This window comes from Eutrigla gurnardus, assembly GCF_963514095.1.
Source record: "Eutrigla gurnardus genome assembly, chromosome: 11".
In the NCBI taxonomy this organism is placed as follows: Eukaryota; Metazoa; Chordata; class Actinopteri; order Perciformes; family Triglidae; genus Eutrigla; species Eutrigla gurnardus.
The window spans coordinates 18,465,702-18,480,238 of NC_139925.1; the positions used below are offsets into that span (position 1 = coordinate 18,465,702).

General features: G+C 40.1%; 1 protein-coding gene across 3 annotated transcripts in view; it reads left to right on the forward strand.

Moving 5' to 3' along the window:
* LOC311020485 (LIM domain-binding protein 3-like) overlaps nt 1-14,266 on the forward strand; it is a 95,070-nt gene extending 80,804 nt beyond the window's left edge. The window contains exons 6-15 of one of the 3 annotated variants that reach the window (XM_084020531.1): nt 2,791-2,963; nt 3,275-3,338; nt 6,983-7,066; nt 8,470-8,526; nt 9,183-9,502; nt 9,604-9,973; nt 10,293-10,473; nt 11,196-11,316; nt 11,406-11,521; nt 11,632-14,266. In XM_084020531.1, coding sequence (XP_083876657.1) covers nt 2,791-2,963; nt 3,275-3,338; nt 6,983-7,066; nt 8,470-8,526; nt 9,183-9,502; nt 9,604-9,973; nt 10,293-10,473; nt 11,196-11,316; nt 11,406-11,521; nt 11,632-11,721 — 1,576 coding nt within the window. In that variant the 3' untranslated portion in view covers nt 11,722-14,266. Of the gene's footprint in view, nt 1-18; nt 193-2,790; nt 2,964-3,274; nt 3,339-6,982; nt 7,067-8,469; nt 8,527-9,182; nt 9,503-9,603; nt 9,974-10,292; nt 10,474-11,195; nt 11,317-11,405; nt 11,522-11,631 lie in introns of all 3 variants that reach the window. The other 2 variants (XM_084020532.1, XM_084020533.1) reach the window with 2 other exon arrangements.
* The last annotated feature ends 271 nt before the right edge of the window (nt 14,267-14,537 follow it).

A 14,537-nucleotide genomic window follows, 5' to 3' on the forward strand; every position in this document is an offset into this window, starting at 1 on the left:
CTCTCCTGCCAACAACAGCGCCGGCTTCAACCCCGCCGCCCTCCCCACCCATAAGCCCATAGAGGTGAAGGGCCCCGGCGGCAAGGCAACCATCATCCACGCCCAGTACAACACACCCATCAGCATGTACTCGCAGGACGCCATCATGGACGTCATCGCAGGGCAGACGCAGGGGAAGGGGCATGACGCTGGGTAAGACCTCCTCTCCCTCGTCATCCTCCACTGTCGTCCTTATTGTCCTCTTCTCTTCTGTTTTTACTCCTCATCTTATTCTTCTTCCTCACCATCTTTCCATGTTCTCCTCTTCCTCAACAAAGCACCATCCTTCTTCCTTTGCCTCCTTTTCCTTCTTCCTATACTTCCCTCCTCCTTATTTTTCCTCCTCTTCCTCAGTCCTTTTCCGTCCTCTTATTTCCTCTTCCCCTAAGATGATGGATATTACTGTTGTTAATCCCAAATACCCTCCCTTCCTTAGCCCGGTCTTGTCTTCTTCTTTCTCCTCCTTTACGTTCTGTTCTTGTAAGATCAGCCTGCATGGTGTTAGTCCACATTAGTCCTGACTGAGTCTTTCTGAAAGTTAGAAAGATGAATGTTGCTGCCGTGTCCTTGTTTCTATGGTCGTTGGAGGTTTCAAACCAGTTTGTTTGTGTTGCGTTCATAGTTGTTGCTACTGCGGTGGTGTTTGTGTTCATATGGTGGATGTGTGATTTGGAGTATTTAAGTCATTCAGTCACTAACAGAGTCTCTGAGTAGTCACACATTCACATCTTATTCAGATACTGGATTGCAATTTGCAGTAATATTCCTAACCTCAGACATCACCTTAGAAAATATGGTGTATTACATGGAAACTTGTTTCCAGATCAAAGGCACATCTGTGGTTGAGGCACGGTATCCTTACATCATATATGATGTAAGGATACCATGGATGTTAAGGATAACATGCAGACTATAGTCTGCATGTTAATCACAGCATATTGAGTGCAGCGTGGTCTGTGTTACCTTAATTCACATCACATACAGACGTCTGTTCTCAGACGAAACTCATATTCAAAATGCACATAAACTACACTGCAGAACATTTTTCACCATCAGAGATACAATATATTTCTCACACTTGATTTCATTCAATGGTTTCAAGTTCCAGTTTTGTCATAAGGATCCATAAGGATGACCTTTATCATTTGAAGTGGTAACTTGCAAGCTTGTAACTGGTGTAAAAGCGAGTCGACTCGTGTTTGTGGGTCCAATGGATGGGACAGGTCACTTGTTACATGAAGAGCTTTCCTTTGGTATTCAGGTCATCCATATTGCCTAGTTGCATCATTTTGCTGGCCGTGTCAACCTCTTACATTGTATGTTGGACATTCACGTGTTTCTACCAAGAGACCACGTTAACTTACAAGACACTTTCCACATGGTTCGTACCTAGAAAAACAGTTGAGTTAGTTAGTCAAATTCAAATTAGATTCTTATTAAATTAAATTCTAGGTTATTTGTTAAATTCTCATTTCTGTCCTAATTATTATGAATCATGAAAAACATTAAATAATAATAAATTATAATTTAAAGTGACATGTTAATTGGTAATATAAATTAATTGAGTCTTCTGACCAAATTGGATGTCTAAGCACATGCACTTAAATTGAAGACAGACTTTTCACAGCATGATGTTCTCGGCAATCATTTCCTGTCACAGTGAAAATGTATTATGCAAACAACAGAAGACAGAACCTCGAACACAAGCAGCAGAAACCAGTTTAACATATAGATTTATATTTACAGTTAATATTCTCCTGAAAAGTTACCAGAATAAAAGACAGTGAATTTCAAACACATACAACATTATCTAACACAAGGCACCAACTATCTATAGAGAAAATCGTCTAATTCTTTTAAGTAGAGTATTTATTTTCAGTTTTTCTGTCTGAACATGTTGTTGTTGTATTTTTGTGCTGTGTTCTGGCAATCATGGAGAAAATACTGCCATGTGTTCTTCTTCGTCTTCTTACACTACCAATCAATTTTCCATCCTGTTGGAAAATTGCATCAGGAGATGTGCTCCAGTGTCTGCATGAAAAATTGCTCGATCCTCCCCTGAGAGGAAAAAAACAAAATTGCTCCCGACATCTGCTCGATTCTTCATTCTTCATGCTCCACTTTTACGCTCCGATAAACCGGCTTTAATTGAAATTTGAGTCCGAAGGAAACTGTCCAGCTGTACAGGCGACGTGCTTTACTGGGAACCAATTTCACTCCTCATCGTCGTCTCTTCTGTCATCAAACTCTTGTTTACTGAGAAACAGCGTCAGAATACAAAACTAAACAAACAACAAACCAAAAAATCAACCGCTGGGTGGTAGAATAAATACAAAAAATAAGTGTGTTAAAATGTCCTGAGCCCCTTTTCTGTTTTGTTGGTTTACATCCATTCATTCTGCGGATAACAAACATTCCACCATGTAACAAAATGCTTTATTTCTCATGTTTTGTTCTTTTGTGACCATTTGCTCCCATCATTGGTGTAAATCCTATAACTCCCGCTTATTTGTGTCCACTGTCTCCATTTTCACGCAAAAGCAAATCAATACCAGCTCAATTTTGTTTATCCCTTTTCTTTTATCAACGTTTTTCTCTTCTCGTGTCTTTTTTGTAAATAAAGTAAAGAAAATAACTCACGACACTTTACCCTCTTCAACCAAAAAACAAACCCGCTCCTTAAAGTCCACTCAAGCTTCAAGTGTCTTGGTATTGACTTGGTTTGGTGTCGGGGGGGTGGGGTGGTTGCAGTCCTCTACCAGTTAAAGAGGGTCTTGTAGACAGCGCCTCCCCCGTCTATCAAGCCGTCCAGAATGCAGAGAAAGACCAGGACCTGAGTGAATGGGGCCGCCGCAGCATCAGTGCGGTCAACATGCAGTCCAAGTCCTTCCGGGTCCTGGCCCACATGACCGGCACCGAGTCCTGTGAGTCTCCTGTTTGGTTTCATTTGAGTGTAAATTCCTGTATGAATGAACACTACCGTTGAAAAGTTTAGATCCGGCTGTATTCCTTCTTTCCTTCAACGATATATATTTGAGCAGAGAGAAAACAGTATCTAGCTTCTGTGGCAGGAGGTTACAAACGTATCAAAGGTAGTGTATTTAAGTGGAAAATGCTTCAATCCCATTCAGATGACCTTATATTGTTATTACACGTTGCTGATGTGCCTCACAAGTGTTTCAACTGAGGATGCTCACTGACGTCTGCTCTCCACTGTGTTTCCTGTCGGTTACAGTACCAGGGGAGGAGGAGGAGGAGGAGGAGGAGGAGGAGGAGAAGGAGGCTCTGAGGAGGAGCAGGTAGGCAGGAGAGAGCCCCCCCCCCCCCCCCCCTGGCTGCTCACCTGTACACTCTTCCCCGTCACTGAACACCTGCCCCATCTTTCACCTCTTCTCACTTAAGGTCACCTCTTATCTTTAAATGATCCCAAACTTTCAGGTTAACTCCTCTTGACCTTCTTTTAGACTCCGAATTTGAAATACAGCAGCGGTGGAAAGTACTTTTACTCATGTACTTTATTGAAATATTCCCATTTTCTGCTACTACTACAGCTCAGAGGGAAATATTATACTTTATACTCCACCACATTTATCTGCCAGCTTAGTTACTTAAAACAAATGGTAATGCGTTTATACAGTTAGATAAGTTGTTGAGGGATAAACTACCAAATAGTAATGCAGGAGATTTATTATTGACGGCAGCAGATTCATCGTTGGAAGTCACTAATTACTGTAATTATACATCCCATGGAGAGAGCTGGAGTCTCCAGCAGGGGGCGCAGTAGGACTGATGATTCACTTCCTTCAATACTTTAGTACTGCTTACAGAATTAGATCAAGTAAATGGTGTTCACACACAAGTCTTTGTGATGTTTTAAGATCTTTTTAAGATGAATGTTAAAACAAGAAAACAAGTACATGTTTTTACAGTTTTTATTTTCAATTATACTACACCACATTTCAGATGCACCTTTTACTGCACTGCACTCACTAATCCAAAAATATGAAATTATTCTGAAGTGGTCCAGTTTTACCTTATTGTTTTACTTTAAGTACATTTTGATTCGGATACCTTTGTACTTTTACTGAAATAAGATTTTGAATGCAGGACAGACGTTACTTCTAAGTATTTCTAGACTTTGCTACTGCTACTTTTACTTAAGTAAAAGATCGGAGTGCTTCATCCACTGCAGGTAAATTTAAGTCATTTTTAATAAATTATCATAAATGCCCTAAAATGTATTGTTATAACAGAAATATTGGCCATCAAACTAAAAAGACACTGAACTGTAGCACAAAAGGTTTCGATGTCTGACATGAGATCACATAAGTAATTTTTATATTGATCAAACCTGGTTTGATTGATTGAGAGAACATTAGCGCATGTTTGTGGCTGTGACCAGGGGAACAATATCAGAGGAAGGAGTCTCCAGTATGAACAGCATAATCCTCCTTTCCAGTTATATTTACATTAATAATAGATTTTCATTCCTGGATCACTAACATGACAAGAAACTTTCCTCAGAGGTCAAACGGTCATTTTTAATTTTTTACCTGAATGTTTATTCTTTTCTGTAAGTGCAAATGTGTGGTACTTGTACTTTACATGGATTTTTATACATTTACTTCACTATTAAGATTTGTCCACACAAAACATACAGAGTTTATAAAATGTGTTTCGTTATAAATTAAACTAAATTACATTAAACCCATCAGACTGTACTGTGGGGAAACACATCAATGCTTAATATTGCAATATGTCTTACAAATATATAAATATGACTGTGTTGAATCAGCCCTAATCTTTCAAGGCTAATTAGATAGAGTGGACAGTTTGGGACCCTCCTCCTCGCCTCTGCCAAGCCTTCAGGAAGAGCACGGAAACAAAGCAAATAATAACACAGTGGCCAAATGGTGGAATTACAACTTCCGGGTCTGTCACATGGGCACCAAAAAATATTTATTTTTGTCATAGACTGATTATTTTATAATTTGTGGTCTGATAAACAGTCAATCCATCAAATTCAGTGTCACATGCCATATTGCTATTTTTTTGGGGGGGTGTATCTTTTATATGCAGTGGAGGCTCAGACCTGAATTCTTCTTCCACCACTGATATTTAGTATGTAGTATTTTGCTATATTACGTGTTTTGTTATGCAGGAATTCATGTCCAACACAGCTGTTTAAATGGCTTAAAGGCTGTGAGTAACCAACATCTTGCAATCGTTCTATGACTTTATAAGGAATTGAAAGATTGAAGGAATACTTTCAGTAAAATGCCAACCAAGAGGTTCTATAAAACAGCCTGCGACTGCAGAATGTTTAAGACAAAGACCAGATATTTGGAGTTTCTGGCTAAATGAGGATTTGTATTCTGTGTCTCCTGCTGTTTGTTTTCCTTGTTTTTAGCTGCTGTTGTTGTCAGAGTGTTTGTGAAATCGAAGTCGGGCTGAGTATCAGACGCCATACATCAGTGTGGAGGTCTGCTCAGTCTCTGAGAGGACGGACAAACCTTTTAACCCTCCACCCCTCCTCCATCCTGAACGCTGATGGATGGAGCTTTCTCTGCTCCGCACACTTATTTAATCATCCCTCCATTATGCACAATCGATCCCTGCTGCCCCCAACCCCCATCCCGTCGGTCTGTATACGCTGTGCAATGACTCAACATGAATCAATAGGAGCAGAGGTCAAGCTTTTATCCGCCAATAAAGAGACTGTGGTTTTTTCGTTTTTGTCTCTAAGTCATTCTGAAAGAAGCAGCTCAGAAGTGACTCACAGAGAGATACAACACAAAGGAAAATGTTCGGTTTAAAGGATTCTATAAATACATTAAAGTCATCTGATAAATCCCCCAATGTGCACCTATAGATCATGTATAGAATTTAAGTTTTCAGATGATTAGGGTGTTTTTCATTGATTTAATTTGACTGTTCTCATGTATTTTGAATTCATTTAAAAACAGCTATATGTCCCCAAAATGGTGGTCTAAAGGAGCCTTTAGACACAAATTTCAATCTCATTCAGTCATTTTGTTTCTTATTGATTGCTAAGAGTCTTATTTAGACAGAAGAAGTGGAAACCTGTTCACTTCCTTTTTAAAGAAAAGCAACTGCACACTGGATTGACGGTCCGGATTTATTTCACACAGTAACGATTTCTTCATCAGCTGTTGTTGTCACTGTCAACCCTTTCCAACAGCCAATATGCTTTGAGGGAAATGTAATGAGATCCTGCCTGGATCAATACAATGAGGACATGTTATTCATTTACTTACACTGTTACTTACACACACACACACACACACACACACACACATTATACACATATTACATCCCTGTTTATGTTACATTTTATTCGCTTTGCAGTTACTGACTATCACAAATGTATATAATTAGTTTCATAATATATATTTTTTTTCTCTTTTTATACACATTACTGAGGGTTGTCGGAGGGAGCCTGAGATCTAAGCTTTTCTTAGCCAACAACTGCTTCTGTGTAACTGTTATCAATATAATATATAAAATACTAGAATGTTGAAAAATGTCAGGTATGCTTTGCTAAAGTAATCACTGACTAATTTATTTATTTACGACCAAAATAACCGATCACCCAGTACAATATCTACTCATAGTGGTTGTTTTGCAGATGAAACCTAATTTTGGAGTCAAATGAAGAAACGTCACATTTTCAACCAGAGCAATATCGAGCATTTTGATTTGTGCATGAGACAATAACAAGCTTGATGATCTTTTTCTCATTCCATGCTTTAACTAATCTGATCTGAACAGTATATATATATATATATATATATATATATATATATATATCTGTGTGTGTGTGTATATACAGCATTACTGCATGTGTTACCTTACTGTATACATTGCTATGATTATAACACAGAACATCTCACTGTTCCTTCTAACGCCTCTTGTGCTTTAGCCCTACTGAGCATGCTCCAGCTGCTGCCGACTCCGCTGCTCTGCAGCCTCCGAACCATGCTTCACCTGGCCCCGCCCCTAACAGGTAACCAATCAACTGTGAACATTTTATTCCGTCCTCCTCAAACCAACAGCATCCACATAGTGTGTGTGTGTATCAAAGCCTGATACATCTTCTTCCTCTGTGCTACAGAGCTCCGTTGTTGACCAAAAACTATTAAAAGGCATCAATGAGCCATCATGTTCCAGCATTACCATGAACACACTCTGGTTTATTTTGACTCAATGTCACAAACACGGTCCCGGGGCCTGAAATACTCTCTGGAGAACCACGTGAATTAACCCGCCTCATGTTCAGTCCATGGTCTTCAGCAGGACCGTACGGTTTGCAGCTGAGAGCCGACCGACAGGATTTACAGACGGATTAACATGTTGTTGGTTTAAATTTAAACATGATAATTTGTTGACAAGAAAGAACAATATACAACACCCGATTTTGTGAATCCTTTAAAGCTTTGCAGACCGTTGTCTTTATCTTGTAGTAACATGCAAGCTTGTTTGTATGATGACTGGAAACATTGAAAAGAAGTATTCACTGTATTTCTGTGACAGTAAAGTCACATGATTCTTGTATCTGCATTTACATCACATGTATTCATGCTGAACATTTTCATTTCATGCGATCAAGGCCGTGTTTAACTTACATTGAAATGTATGTTATAAATGTTTACGTCATTTTAAAGTGAATTCTTTCAGAAATACTATACCGATGGTCTGTTTGCATTCATAAGCAAATCTCTACTGACAGTTATAATAAAATAACAATATATTTGAAGGAAAAGAATGAACAAAAAGATGAGGAATAAAAATAGATTAAAATATTTAAAAGTAAATTAAAATTAAGATATTCAAAAGAAAGAAAGACATGGGATTTAGAAGATATTGAGAAATATAAACAATATTAAATATTATCACAAATAAATCTTAATAAATAAGACAAAATCCTCATTTACATGAGTAAACAAATCACACAATGTAATAAGGATACAAGGGTTTGAAGTGACTGGGTCTGTTTGCTGATATTGACCCTCTTGGCTTCCGTCGCTTTGACTGACTTGTTAAAGATGTATGATGTTGTGACCTGGATCACAGATATGCTGCTGGAGGATTTGGAGTTTGGAGTGAGACACGTTTGTTGCGTTCTTATGCCGATGAGACTTGTTGGCTAAATGGTGTTGGAGTTGTTTTTGTTCCCGGCCTGTTGGCTCTTGAGAGGTGCTGATGGTGTGCGGAGTGAGACTTCGTTATTATATGTCCGGGCTCAGCAGATAAATCTGAAAGAGGCTGAGAAACATAATAAATCTGAAAAGGCAGCTGTGGTTAGAGAACGGCCCACCGAAGCATCACCAGCAGGAGATGTGACCCTGGTGACCTTCAAGATGCAGATCGTCACGCTGACCTCTGCTGTTGTTGTCTCTGCACCCGCAGCCTGAAACGACAGTCTGCAGCTGGTTACAGCCTCCAGCACAGAGCTGCAGTCTCCAGGTACCGACACCTGCAGGGATCCGTAACGCGAGTCCACGCGCTGCCAGCGTTTTCATTCCGCTTCTTTTTCTACGCTACGTAACACGACATCTGCCATTAAACCGAGGCTTCTTTATCTAAATCTCCTCTCAGGACCATGAATGGACTTCAGACATCCGTGCATCGCTTGTCAAGTAACAACTCGTTCCTGAATAACACGCTGAATCTCCTAACTGGCTCTGAACGCTGGACGTCCAGCATTCATTTAAATCTTTATTTTAATTGTCAAGCGATTAACTCATTTCTTACAGGCTTTTTTTTCTACAGCTTTCTTTATTGAAACTCCCACTAACTTTTAAGTATCCTGCGTTTGTATTTTGTGTACACAAAGCTCAGATATATACAGCACAGTAAATACTGATTTGGTGATTTTCAGGTCAAATGTTGAAGTTGAATGATGAATGTTTGTTGACATGTAGGTTACATAAAACAGCATTTTTATACTACAGAAACAAAAGGTTTGATGTAACCTAAACTACTTTTAACCAACTTATTAACAAGCACGGACACAGAAGAAAGCCAGCTAAGTGTTTGTGCACATTTAGACTGACGTTAAATGTTCAACATCGCTGTCGAAATCATGTTGATGAATCAGCATTTTTTTCACCCCTCTCCAGCCAATACTGTCAGCCTCCTGCCATGCATCAGGCTCCCCAAGGCCCGCCTCCGCAGCAGTATCAACAGCCAATCCCGCAGCAGTATCAACAGCCAATCCCGCAGCAGTATCAACAGCCTCAGCAACAGTACCAGCAGCCAATCCCTCAGCAGTATCAACAGCCAATCCCTCAGCAGTATCAACAGCCAATCCAGCAACAGTACCAGCAGCCACCCACACAACAGGCCCCGCCCACCCAGCAGAGCTCCATTCAGATCCCCCTTGGCTCCGCCCCCCCTCCCAAGGTGGTCAGCACTGCCTGCATCTACCCCTCCCAGCCAGGTGAGAACACCTGCACACTGAAGAACATGTAAACACGGGTTCATTGTTGGATTTCACCTGATTGGAAGCTTTTCCACAAATGCTTTTCCTCTCCTCTTCAGCTTCAGCTCCGCCTTCTGCTCCCACTCCACCTCAGCCCCACCCTCTGGCTGCCGCCCCGCCCCCGGCTCCAGCTGGTCCCGCCTCCGGTAACCGCCCCCCCTGGGTGTCTGACACCAACTTCGCAGACAAGTTTGACCCCAGTAAGATGACCACCACCACAATGAAGGTGCAGCCGCTGCCTCAGGCTGCCCCTCCTCCGCCAGCATACATCCCCAACCCCGCTACCGCACCTGCAGCTCCCAGCCCCGCCCCCATCACGCCGAGCCCCGCCCCATTCGCACCCGTGGCGAGAGGCGTGGCCCAAAGGGCGGAGAGGTTCGCTGCTAGCAGCCGTACGGCTCTGTGTGGGTCTTGTAACAGTGTCATCAGGTAATGGCACCCTTTTATAAAATTATATTACCATAAACATAAACAATAACTTCCCTCAAGAAATATTTGTTGATTTCTTATTATCTAATGTTTTTATGACTTGCTTGAATTGCTTTTACTAGTTCAAGTTCGTGGTTTCTAGTGATGATAAAAACAATTTGATTCTGTTTGTAGGTATTATGATAATAATGTTATCATTATCTCCTTAATTAAATTGCCTACTGTGTAGATGTTATTTTGGACACCTAAGGGTGCAAAAACAACGGGATTGCAGGTAGGTGAAACATCATAAAAACATGAGAGTCTGTTTTTGTTCCAGGGGCCCCTTCCTGGTGGCCCTCGGCCGGTCCTGGCACCCTGAGGAGTTTAACTGTCACTACTGCCACATGTCTCTGGCTGACGCCAGCTTCGTGGAGGAGCAGAACAACGTCTACTGCGAGAACTGCTACGAGGAGTTCTTCGCTCCGACCTGCGCTCGCTGCAGCACCAAGATCATGGGGGTGAGATTCTCCACTCGTCCATCTAAACGCATGTCTATCTGTATAACTGTCCACCTGTAAAGAATTCAACTCGCCTCATTCACATTTACATTTAGGGCATTTAGCAGACGCTTTTGTCCAAAGCGACTTACAATAAGTACATTTGTCAAAAGAAAGAAACCACAACATATCATCGCTGATAAAGTAAGAAAAAAAATAGAATAATATAGTGTTAGGTCCTCGTCTGAGTAAAGTAGTAGCTGCTCAGCTAGTACAACAGTGCTATAGGTAAGAACATAGAAGTGCAATTTATTATTTTTTTATTTTTTTTATTTTGGCGGGGGGGGATAAGTGTGTCATACTATGTCTCCAATATAAAGTAACAGACTTTTCTTTAAAACCATGTCTGTATTTATCTTGAAACAAGATATAAATATGGCAGATTACTGCAACACCATCAACACAAAAAAAGTTACATTGAGAAAATATTGTGTTTGCATTGACAGCTTTAAAAAAAAGTATTCTAACATAGACAAGATGACTAAATAAGAATGCTATTTGCAGCGCATCCATCAGTGTGAAATAAATGAAATATTAATGAAATACTGGAATGGCCCTTTAAATATTCATGAAGCAAATACTTGACGTGATTTGACTTTGTTTAAGGAGAAAATGTCCACTACCACACACACACACACACACACACACATTTCAGCCCATCTGACATGTTGTGTCATGTACAGGAAGTGATGCACGCGCTGCGGCAGACGTGGCACACCACCTGCTTCGTGTGCGCGGCCTGCGGCAAAGCCTTCGGAAACAGCCTCTTCCACATGGAGGATGGAGAGCCATACTGCGAGAAAGGTACAACGGTGTTCACGCTGCATTGAGGTCGGAGGTGAGAGGTCAAGATTGTATTTGTATCTCACATGGTCTCTTGCTCTTTCCGTCAGATTACATCTCACTCTTCAGCACTAAGTGTCATGGCTGCGACTTCCCAGTTGAAGCCGGTGATAAGTTCATTGAGGCTCTGGGCCACACCTGGCACGACACCTGCTTCGTCTGTGCGGTAAGAAACACAACCAAACACGATTTAAACTGTAATATACGTAAGTCACTCTGTTGCCTTCGAAAGCAGCGCTGTGAAATGAATGAGCACCACATTCGTTGTGCCTGCAGGTTTGCCATGTGAACCTGGAGGGCCAGCCTTTCTACTCAAAGAAAGACAAGCCTCTGTGCAAGAAGCACGCTCACGCCATCAACGTGTAGACCAACCAGCGGCAGACCTGCTGCTCTGGCCGTCACCGGGGGCGACGCTGCCGGCGACGACAAACGAACCCAAGCCGACAACTTTTACAAGATGTGTGTGTTAACGCTCTTTATGCAAAATACACTTTGGTTTTTCTTTTTGTGCATTAATATTAATGATTGAAACAACGCTGCCTGATCATCCTGCTTCAAAACAGAAACAAGTCATGATGTTGTTGTTGGTTTTTCAACCCACTTTATTATGTTCTTTTCATTTTCTTATGTTTTATACCAGAAACTACTTGTGTGTTCAATGTGACTGCTGTGCTGTTCTGAGTTTTATATGGAGTCAGGAGTGTGCCAAATTACATATCTCTTATTTTTTTCATCAGTTAATAAACTGATTAATGTAAAACAAATATGTAACTAAATTAATAATGCAACAAAGACAAATATATTATGATATTCAATATTAACGATTAAAACAATTTTGATCATTTATTTATTTGTAGCTTGGATTGCACCTTATTTGTATTTTTGGTCAAAAATGTCAAATGAATTAATGTAAATCGACATTTAAATAATAAAAAAATATTAAATAATGCAGATTTGAAAGATTCTCTTAAAAACACATTTCTGATCAAATTTTTAAATTAAATTCAAATTTTTATTTTAAAGACAAAATTACTAAATTAAATTATTACTCGCTGGAATTTTTTTCATCCTTTTTTTCTTTACTTTGAGTTTTGTTAACTCCAGTGACATTTTTAATTAGTCTCTTTCTACATATATTTAAATGACACATAAACACTGGAACATTGTATGATTATTCCAGCAGCACATTCACGACTCCATTAGTTTGAACTGCACAGCCATAGTTTGTCTCCAGAATATTGTTCTCATCATATCTTGGACTTTTTTTTGGTAAAGTGCCTATTTTGATTTTGATTTTTCTTTTTTTTAGATCTTTTAAATGTTTTTTTTTTCACTTAACTAACAGAAATATTTTATTAACATTTGGTTCAGCACTACAGTGTAAAATAGAAATCGGAAACTGTATAAAAACCAAAATGTCCTCAAACTTCAGTTCATTGTTAATTCAGAGCAGCAGATAAAAGAGTCAAACATCACTTGGGTTATTGCTGCAGCTGTGTTACATTAACCTGAACCACAGAGCAGCTCACGAAGAAACTGTGTGACTTGTGTCTAGAAGTGCGACTGGCAGTGAATGTAACACGACCAGGAATGTCTCTGGCCCCGTTCCAGCAGCTTCACCTGTGTGGTTGAACATGAAAAACAGGTGCACAATGATACTGTGGACGTACCTAATGACCCCAGAACCTAACACTTCTGATTGTCTGATTGGCTCTCCCCGTAGCCCCACCTACCAGAGTGGGAAGGTAACAGCTAGATTAGATTAATGAATGGGTTTGGACCAGCTCCTCAGTATGAAGTGACTGCTGCCACTGACTGGAAAGTCAATCAAACAATTACAAGAAGCCTCAAACGACCACAAAGAGGCACAAAACGATTACATAGAGACTTAAATCGGCCACATAGCGATGCAAAGCGACCACAAAGAGACAGAAAAGACGACAGAGAGACACAGAAACACATTGACAAGCGAAACAACCACAGTGAGACAACAGACATGGAGTTTGAACAGCCCCGTTTCACTTCTACAGTGCGTGATTGAAATTCTGATATTTATGCTGTCTGGAGTTATTTCCTGCTCTTGCACACTATATTTCAGTGTAGTTTTTCTAGGTGAGCCTGCTCAGTTGAAGCTGCTGCAGAGTGTTGATGGTGTCTGATGATGTGATGGAGAGAGTCATCCCTCTCTGAAGTACAAGTACAGTAGGTGTTACTATGCAACAAATACCCTTGAATTTCCTATTTATTGACTACTCTGACCATGTGATATTTATTTAAAAGCTAATATATCACCACTGCTGCGTTCAAGTTATTGGCCGTTTCATTCACTTTGTGGACGTTTGGCATCACAAGGTGTATTTCGAGTGTTGATGGATTCTTTCTCTGCTGTTATTATTGCGTTGATGTATTTTGTTGTCCTGAACTTTACAAGCTTGAATGTTTATTACGATGGACTTTTTCACTTCATGGCTCTGTTCACACCTCAGGCCCCAGTAATACCTACTAAGGGACACTCTGAAGCCCCTGAAGATTGTATATTTTATTTTTTAATTGTATCTTGTGCAAACAAGATCTAAAATAACATAATTTCTGGGGCATCGGAGGCTCCATTGTATCCACACGATGAATGTAATATTCTCTGTCTTTTAGCTCTGTTTTGGGTCTCTACCTTGGGGGGAAATATTTGGAAGTTTACCTACTAAATGTTCCTCTTTGTTGGCAGGCAGGTAGCATACAGAGGTGTTTTTCTCTGAATATATATATATATATCTCAGAGTGTTTTTGCAGTTTGCTGGATCGTTTTTTTATTGCAATGCAACCGACTGAGTGCTAACGTTAGCTTAACACAAACCATGAGCTGTACGCTACCTAACAGTTAAATTAATAAAACAATTTACCTGAAATATTAAGTTATGCACTAATTTGCCTCCTGATGTTTTCTGTTCAGATCATGTTAACTATGGTTGGTAAATATCGCTCCAGGTATCCAGCAAAAGTCACCACAATGACAAAAAAAAAAAAAAACTCTGTTTTTTTTGTTGTTTTTTTTTCAACTTGACGTGATCAAGGACACGCGACACATTCAGCGGAAAAATGTGAGGCACACAAAGTCTCACTGAAAACAATTACAAAAAGCTGCTCCGGGCTGCTAAAACACACTGATCCTGATGAGGACGGGAAGC